The sequence below is a fragment of the Mandrillus leucophaeus genome, unplaced genomic scaffold, assembly GCF_000951045.1.
Source record: "Mandrillus leucophaeus isolate KB7577 unplaced genomic scaffold, Mleu.le_1.0 Scaffold1098, whole genome shotgun sequence".
In the NCBI taxonomy this organism is placed as follows: domain Eukaryota; kingdom Metazoa; phylum Chordata; class Mammalia; order Primates; family Cercopithecidae; genus Mandrillus; species Mandrillus leucophaeus.
Window position 1 is genome coordinate 181,720 of NW_012099187.1, and position 9,756 is coordinate 191,475.

The 9,756-nt window shown below is 36.2% G+C and overlaps 1 protein-coding gene across 1 annotated transcript in view; it reads left to right on the forward strand.

Moving 5' to 3' along the window:
- The first annotated feature begins 2,451 nt into the window (after window positions 1–2,451).
- LRRD1 (leucine-rich repeats and death domain containing 1) overlaps window positions 2,452–9,756 on the forward strand; it is a 30,297-nt gene continuing 22,992 nt past the window's right edge. Inside the window, exons 1-2 of the mRNA XM_011989688.1 lie at window positions 2,452–4,451; window positions 8,463–8,661. Of these exons, the coding sequence (XP_011845078.1) occupies window positions 2,526–4,451; window positions 8,463–8,661 (2,125 nt within the window). The 5' untranslated portion in view covers window positions 2,452–2,525. The remainder of the gene's footprint in view (window positions 4,452–8,462; window positions 8,662–9,756) is intronic.

Sequence of the window (9,756 nt, forward strand, 5' to 3'; positions counted from 1 at the left end):
TCACCCTGTTAGCCAGGATGGTCTGGATCTTCTGACCGCGTGATCCACCCGCCTCGGCCTCCCAAAGTGCTGGGATTACAGGAGTGAGCCACTGCACCCAGCCAAGCAGAATAACTTCTTAACTACCCCAGATGAAAAACACTTTAGAACATTTTAGCTCAGATCACTTTAAAAATTTTTCTATTTTGAAATAATTTTAGACTTACAGAAAAATTGCAATAATAGTAAAGAAAGTTCCTTTCTACCCTTCATCTATCTTCCCCTAATATCAACATTTTTCATAATCATAGTGTAATTACCAAAACTAAAAAGTTTACAGGCTCACGCCTGTAATCCCAGCACTTTGGGAGGCTGAGGCGGGTGGATCACGAGGTCAGGAGATCGAGACCATCCTGGCCAACATGGTGAAACCTCATCTCTACTAAAAATGCAAAAATTAGCTGGGCGTGGTGGCACGCACCTGTAGTCCCAGCTACTCGGGAGGCTGAGGCAGGAGAATCACTTGAACCAGAGGTTGCAGTGAGCCAAGATAGCACCAGTGCACTGTAGCCTGGTGACAGAGTGAGACTGTCTGTCCCCACAAAAAAAAAAAGAAAAAAAGAAAATTGACTTGTGTATGTTAACTTTGTATTTAGCAATATTACTTAATATTCTTATTTATTCTAATAGTTTACTTGTAGATTAGCTTGGATTTTCTACATATATAATTATATTATCTGTGACTAATGACCATTTTATTTCTTCCTTTTTAATCCATATACCTTTTCTTTTTGCCTTATGCCACTGGCTAATTACTATCTCAGTACAATGTTAAATAGAAGTAATGATGAGCATAACCTTTTCTAGCTTCCAATCTCAAAAGTTTTCAGTGTTTCACCACTAGATATGATGTTTACTGCAGATTTTTATGGATACCCTTTAGCAGATTAAATAAATTCCCATCTATTCCTACTTTGTAAATTATGAAAAATGTTACAACTTATCAAGTACTTCTACATCTATTGCAATGTTTACATGAGTTTTTCTTCTTTAATCTCTTAATGTGGCAAATTACATTAGTTTTCTATTGTTAAATCCAAACTTGCATTCCTAGGACAAATGCAACTGACTCATGAAGTAGTATGCTTTTTATATATTGATGGCTTTATAATATTTAGAATAATTTCCTAATGTTTAGAATTTTTACATTTTTGTTCTTGAGTAAATTTGGCCTGTAATTTTCTTTTTCGTATTGTCCTTGTTAGGTGTTGATATTGAGGTTAGTGCTAGCCTCATCAAACAAGTTGGAAAATGTTCCCTCTTTTTCTACTCTCTGGGAGAGTAGAAATACTGAATACCCAAACCATGCCAGTTTGACAGGATTTAATGTAAGAAATTGCTTAGACAAGTACTGGAGAACTAAAAAGGTGAAGATGGAACTGCAGCAACACAGAGATAGTAAACATAGGAAGTAGTTACCATCCCTAAGGCTGAAGGGACAAAGGGAATATACTGGGTCTTTAGAAACTGCAAGCTTGGAGGAGGGACTTACAGAGCTGGGACCCAGACTTCTGAGGAGTGGTGCTACCCAGCTGGTGCTGGTACCACGGGAGTCACTCAGAAGTCTCAGGTAGGTTGCAATCCATGCAAGGACTGTTTAATGTCTAGTTTACTCTTACAGAAAGCGTACCCTTTCTTAAGACGTTTCACTTCTACCCCTAAGAAAATTGTCATAATGCACTGAATTTGTTACAGCAAGACACTAGTACCATATGTAAACATCCAGTGTTCACAATGAGAATGGTACTCTTTACCTGTGGCATGGTAGGCCACTGGCTCTCCCTTTTATGTTATGTTATGTTATGTTATTTATTTATTTTGAGATAGAGTTTTGCTCTTGTTGTCCAGGCTGGAGTGCAATGGTGCAATCTCGGCTCACTGCAACCTCTGCCTCCCAGGTTCAAGCAATTCTCCTGCCTCAACCTCCCCAGTAGCTGGGATTACAGACACCCACTACCACGCCCAGCTAATTTTTGTAGTTTCAGAAGAGACAGGGTTTCGCCATGTAGGCCAGGCTGGTCTCCAACTCCTGACCTGAAGTGATCCGCCCACTTCAGCCTCCCAAAGTGCTGGGATTACAGGTGTGAGCCACCGCACCTGGCCCCCTTTTATGTTTTCCATGAAATTTACTGAATCCTCTCATTCCCTTGTGGCTTTTTTCTCATTTTCTTTGATCTGTTTTGTTTCTTTCTGTAATTTTAAAGTGATTTCAAGAGTAACATGTGATAAGTACATGCAATCAATAAACCATCCTTAACCAGGAATTACATATAAAATTAGTTTGTTATAAATGTATTATTTGTATTTGTATTAAATTATTTCTTATAAAATAAAATAGTTGTATTAAGATTTATTTGTAATTTTGACATCTCTATTACATCTTTTCTTTTAATTTCAACGTTTGTTTTGTAGATTCAAAGGAAAAAACATGAAAATTAAAATCAAGTTACAATTTTGTATTGGCATAAAACATATCAGCAAATAAGATGTCTGAAAAGAAGGGTATGTCAGAGGAGCTAGAGGATACTATTAGTCAATTTAGGAAAGAATCTAGATCACAGTCAGTGAAGGAGCCTGGCTTTATTAAAGAAACATCAAATTTGATAAACGAAGCTTCTGATTACCTGGAAGGGAAATCTTCTAACCAGATTTATGAAACACATCCTAGACAGATTACATTAGAGTCAACATCTTCCTCTGGAAGCAAGTCTAAGAGAAATGAAGAACAAAAGAAAAATCTTCAATTTTCTGAAACAAGCACTAGAACAGAAACTTCACAGAGTTTATCATCACTAACTGGGAGGATTGCAGAATATCAGGCTTTGGTTAACTTCCTATCTCGTGAAACAGTAGGAGAAGTTAGTCCGCAAGTCTCTGAAGAAAATCAGAAACATCTTGGCTTAGAAACAACTTGTAAAGATAACTTTACAGTTAATCTTGAGGCCAAGGGTTTACAGGAATTTCCTAAGGACATTTTAAAAATCAAATATGTAAAATATCTATATTTAGACAAGAATCAAATCAAAACTTTTCAAGGGGCAGACTCAGGTGATCTGCTAGGACTTGAAATTCTATCCCTGCAAGAAAATGGATTATCATCACTTCCATCTGAAATTCAGTTACTTCATAATTTAAGGATATTAAACGTCAGTCACAACCACATATCACATATACCTAAAGAAATATCTCAGCTTGGGAATATCGCACAACTCTTTTTTTATAACAATTACATTGAAAATTTTCCTTCTGACTTAGAATGTCTTGGAAACTTGGAAATTTTAAGTTTGGGTAAAAATAAGTTAAGGCATATACCAGATACTCTGCCTAGTTTAAAATACTTGCGGGTTCTCAATTTGCAATATAATCAATTAACAATATTTCCTAAAGCTCTGTGCTTCCTTCCAAAGTTAATTTCACTAGACCTTACTGGAAACCTGATCAGCAGTTTGCCAAAAGAAATTAGGGAGCTTAAAAATTTAGAAACACTTTTACTGGATCATAATAAGCTTACCTTTCTGGCTGTAGAAATTTTTCAGTTACTCAAAATAAAAGAACTCCAACTGGCCGACAATAAATTGGAAGTTATTTCACACAAAATTGAGAATTTCAGGGAACTTAGGATTCTTATACTTGATAAAAATTTATTGAAAAATATACCAGAGAAAATATGTTGCTGTGCAATGTTGGAATGCCTTACTCTTAGTGATAATAAATTAACAGAACTGCCTAAGAACATCCATAAGCTTAACAATTTAAGAAAACTTCATGTAAACAGAAATAATATGGTAAAAATAACTGACAGTATCTCACATCTTAATAATATATGCAGTCTAGAATTTTCAGGAAACATAATCGCAGGTGTTCCCATTGAAATAAAAAACTGCCAAAAAATAATTAAAATTGAATTGAATTATAACAAAATAATGTATTTTCCGTTGGGACTGTGTGCTTTAGATTCTCTTTATTATTTGAGTGTTAATGGAAATTATATTTCAGAAATACCTGCGGATATATCTTTCAGTAAACAACTGCTTCATTTAGAATTGAGTGAAAACAAACTCCTCATATTTTCTGAGCACTTTTGTTCTCTTATTAATCTTAAATACCTGGATCTTGGTAAAAACCAAATAAAGAAAATTCCAGCATCTATTTCTAATATGATATCCCTCCATGTACTTATTTTATGCTGTAATAAATTTGAAACTTTCCCTAGAGAATTGTGTACTTTAGAAAATTTGCGAGTACTTGATCTTTCAGAAAACCAATTACAGAAAATCTCTTCAGACATCTGTAATTTAAAAGGAATCCAGAAATTAAACTTCTCAAGCAATCAATTTATACATTTTCCTATTGAACTGTGCCAACTTCAATCACTGGAACAGCTGAATATAAGTCAGATAAAAGGGAGAAAGGTAAGAGACTGTGGGCCTTGTGGGGAAGGAGAGACTGGAGAGGATCAGAATTTAAGCTGTGGTGTATCTGTGTGTACCATATGTGTGTTTTAAATTGAGCTGGGATTGTTTATTTTTTAAATGAAAGGCTTCCCCCTCCCCACCAAATATGGCTTATAAATACACTTCACAACACAAAAGCTGTACAGGAAAATATTTCATTAAAATGAAATATGAAGCAATGAAAGCTGACAATTCTATAGATTCCTTTTTGTTTCTGTGTAATTGTAAAAGGAGTTTTAAAGTTGTAAATGTCATATAAACACATTACTGAAAGTTTGGAAAGTGATAAAATTAAAACAAAAATCATTCCACAAGCATATCATGTATTATAACTACTGGCATACGCTGACACAACTTTTAGTCTTTTTTCCCGTCATGCATATGGTTTTATAAGAAATTATAGAAGACTACACACTCAGTTTTAAATTCTTCTTTTTTTAACCAATAAGCATTTCTCTTTGATATAACCATCTTCCCAATAAATTGTTATAACCAGTACATGATTTATAGATCTAATCCTCTTGTTATGCATTTATGGATGTTATAATTTTCTTCATAATAATCCTGTGATGATTTTTCCATAAATATAGCCTTTTTCATATTTTAGACTATTTCCTTAGGAAATTTTCCCTGAAGAATTACTAGATCAATAAGAATTAACATTTTTAGAGTTTAGCATTTTATCTTACTGAAACTCTAGGAGTAACTTTTATGGAAATAATTTTTTAAAAACTAAAACATTACTGATTTATATGAAGATCTTAGTAAACAAATGAAAAGAACACAGCTGTTATCTAAGTCAGGACTTCCCAAAGTCTACTCCTAAAAGCCCTAGTTCCATGAGAGTCTGCTCAAAAAAAAAAAAAAAAAGGGAGGAGGGGAGCAGTGTCTGTGATCAAATAGCTTTAAGAAGCACTGGGTTCTTCTCTTAAAGAATAACAATGAATACTGATCTATTGAAAGCTTTGAAGAGTCTTGCACTAATTTTCCCAAAATATTCCCATATTTCCCAAACTTGTTTGATCATTTTTAACATAACAGCTATCATATAATACATTTCCAGAAAAGCTACTCCAGGGAATACTTGCTTAAGCAGATGGAATGAATAATGATACACCTTGCATTTAAAAAGTTGATTTTGTACTAACAGACAATTTTTAGTTCTGCAATATAATAATCAGTTAATTCATTGACTGATTCATAATCATCTCACTCATTTTCTCCTCTTGTAAGATAACTGTTGGTATCTCCAATGATGTCCCTAACTCTCTCTTTTTCATTAACTCCTTTCTCACCACACCTGCTGTCACTTACATGCACATTATCCCAAAGTCTACATGACTAAAGCTGATCTCACACCAGTGCTGTAGTCCCATAGTTCCCATTTTTTTCCTGGAAATTATACATGTTCTATTCTTTTGTTGTCACACACTCAATATCACTTCAAAGTCAGCTCATTTTTCTTCCATCTCCTTTCAAAACTTCTCCATTTCTGTTTGTGATGCCAGTTTTTGTTTTAAACCTGCCAGGCTAAAACTCATGAAATCATTCTTGTTCCTTTTCCATCATCAGTTATACGTCATCTTACACCAAAATTGTATCATTTTTCCTCTAAAAAAGCTGTCGGATTGTCTCCCTCATTTTCCAGTGTCACTGTCTACAACCTGGTCCTTGGTTATCACTCACTTCATGCACAGATTTATGCCAGGAGTTTCTTCCTTTTAGCAAGCCTTATCAAAGCTGTCAGACTTCATTGCAGAGGACTGTTCTCCATGTATCATACTTGCCTGTCAGGAATCCAAATTGCATATCTGTTGCCTACTCAAAGTGAGTGGCTGCCCAAGGCAACAGTCCACATATTTGCAACATCATTGCAAAGGTCATCAAATGGAAAAAATGATTTACAAGAACTCCTGTCAAAAAGAATATCCCATGTAGTTGAAAATATCATTGATACCCCCCTTGGGGTGGAAATGAAATGCCTAAATAATTAACTTATGTAATAGCAGATGGTCACTTACTGAAGAAGAGTCAGGTTAATCACAGGGCTTTTATTTTACTAAAGGAAGGATGCCCAACAGGAACCTTCCTTCTATATGAACCCTATCATCATACAACTCTCAGACACCACCTCTAGTAAATGTTGAGAAGGTAATTAAAGAATATTTCCTTCACTGAATGTCAAATAATGAACCCACCTACCTGTTTGGATCTGACTCCTACTTCACAGGCCCGTCTCTCCAGTCTTGCCATAGCCTGGTTCCATACTCCTTATCCAAACAAATCTCCCTCTGCTTTGCATCACCTTTCTTTACTGGTCAGCTTCTCACTAGCCATGACTATGCATGATATTCTGTCACTCAGGCTGGAGGACAGTGGTGTGATCTCAGCTTACTGCAACCTCTGCCTCCTGGGTTCAAGTGATTCTCCTGCCTCAGGCTCCTGAGTAGCTGGGATTACAGGCACTCACCTCCACGTCCAGCTAATTTTTCTATTTTTAGTAGAGACGGAGTTTCACCATGTTGGCCAGGCTGGTCTCGAATTCCTGTGATCCACCCGCCTTGGCCTCCCAAAGTGCTGGGATTACAGGTGTGAGCCACCGAGCCCAGCCCCCTATTCATTCTTAAGAGGCTATTCAAGTTCTACTTTTTACATGAAACTTTACTTTAGTTATCTGATTTGTAGTAATGAACCTTTTCTAAACTTTTATTCATCAGTTATTAATTGTATTATTTTGGCATTGGATTACCTATTGCTTCATTCCATTTCCTGATTTTTTCATATGGATATATTCTGTTCCCTAAAATAAATTTTAATCTCTGTGAAGTTGGAAACTATTTCTTATGCTTCCTTTATACCTGGAAGAACATATAGCACAACATCCAGAATGTACCTTGTTGTTTAGTTATTTCAGAGGTGCCTACACATTCAAAATTGTTTTGTTCATAGAACATCCTTTATTTCAAAAGCCACTCATAAAGGCCCTATTTTCTCTAAATATGCGTATTCTTCATCTTAACAGAATATTTTAATTCCTGCAATTTTGCAACACTTTTTGTAGTAGGAATTTTTATTTAAGGTCACATTGCCAAACTTTTATTTAAGGTCACATTGCCAAACTATTATTAAACATTTGGTCAAAATGCATTTTGTGCTTGGGAACACATACAAAAAGTATAAAACTTGTATCATGTCATTTTAAAAATCTAAAAAAAGCACACAAAAGATGAATAAAAAGCAATGGGGCCTGGCGAGGTGGCTCACGCCCTTAATCCCAGCACTTTGGGAGGCCGAGGTGGGAGGATCACCTGAGGTCAGGAGTTCAAAATCAGCCTGACCAACATGGCAAAACTCCGTTCTACTAAAAATACAAAAATTAGTCGGGTGTGGTGCTGGGCACCTGTGATCCCAGGTACTCTAGAGGCTGAGGCAGGAGAATCGCTTAAACCCAGGAGGTGGAGGTTGCAGTGAGCTGAGATCACGCCATTGCCCTCCAGCCTGGTGACAGATGGAGATCTCCATCTCAAAAAAAAAAAAAAAAAAAAAAAAAAAAAAAAAAAAGCAATGTTGATAGGACTAGGAATAAGGAGATCAAATGTGGAATGGAGTAGTTGGAAAAGACAGGAAAGAAGTCAAAACACGGTTAGATTTAGGGAGCGGGGAAAGGGATAAGGAGACAATGAACACTGAGTGATGGGAATGTGAGCAAAGTGGGTAGCAAACCACAGGGTTGAATTAGAAGCATTGGTCAGATTGGGGAGGTACTTGGATGTCGCACAATATCTTGTGGGTTTTAGCCAGAAGGGAGAGTCAGTTACAAAGAATTTGTGACATAATAAAAATGATAAAAATATGTCCTTTTTAAGACAAAAACAAAAACAGACAAAACTCTTTCATTTGATTTTAGAAAAAGTTTTAGTCATGCAAAGATGTATTTATAAAAGTATAATTTTTTAATCTTTGTTACAGTTAACAAGACTTCCAGGAGAGCTATCTAATATGACTCAACTTAAAGAACTTGATATCTCAAATAATGCAATCAGAGAGATTCCAAGAAATATAGGAGAATTGAGAAATTTGGTTAGTTTGCATGCATACAATAATCAAATAAGTTATATTCCACCATCTTTGCTATCTTTAAATGATCTCCAGCAACTAAACCTGAGTGGTGAGTGTCAAGCATAATCAGTAAGCATAATCAATAAAAAGAGTATTAATGTCTGAGTTGCAAATTTTGTTGACAAGATACAGAATGGCAAAGAGTCAACATAATGTATTAAGTCACCATTAGAAGGAAATGACTGTCCTAGGTACAGAAAATGAAAGCAAAGTATAAGGTGCAGTTCCTGCCTTGAAAGAGTAGAGGAGCCTCAACATATTTTCATTTCTTTTCTCTCTTCTCTGCCTATACCCAGTCATTTAGTATTTCTTCCCTTTCTGAACCTAACCTCACCTCTTCCTCTACACACACCTACACAACCTCAGGTCAGCATTTTTTCTGCATTTCCTTCTCTGTTGGGAAGGAAGAAGAAAAAACTATCTCTGTTGTTTTGATAAGGAGCATGGAACCTATGTCTATGGCAAGACTTGGGAGCCAGGCCTATGAAGTAGGAGTCAGATCAAAACAGGTAGGTGGGTTCATTATTTGACATTCATTGAAGCAAATATTCTGAAGTATAAATATATATATATTTATTTTGAGACAAGGTCTCACTCTGTTGCCCAAGCTGGAGCACAGTAGCAGGATCATGGCTCACTGCAGCCTTGACCTCTCTAGGCTCAGGTGATCCACCAGTCTCAGCCTCCCAAAGTGCTGGGATTACAGGCGTGAGCCACCATGCCCAGTCAGCAGTGCCTTTAAAAGCCTAATCTTGGACGTGACATAACACCACTTCTGCTCTATTCTATTGATCACAAAGACCAACCTTGGTATAATGTGGGAAGGGACTATACAAGGGGGTGAGTAACAGGAGGTAGATATCATTGTGGGCTAACAGATAGCCCTAAATCTATTTGAGTAATTGAATTTGTGGTTAGAAGCTCTCATACAAAGAAAATTTCTAGCTCAGATAACTTCACTGGTGAATTCTATCAAGTATTTTATAGAAGAAACAATGCAAATTCCAAAAAGGTGCACTGGTGAATTCTTTCAAGTATTTTCAAGAAGAAATCACTAAGTTAGGGTGGGCACGGTGGCTCATGCCTGTAATTTCAGCACTTTGGGAGGCTGAGGCGGGCGGATCGCTTGAGGTCAGGAGTTTGA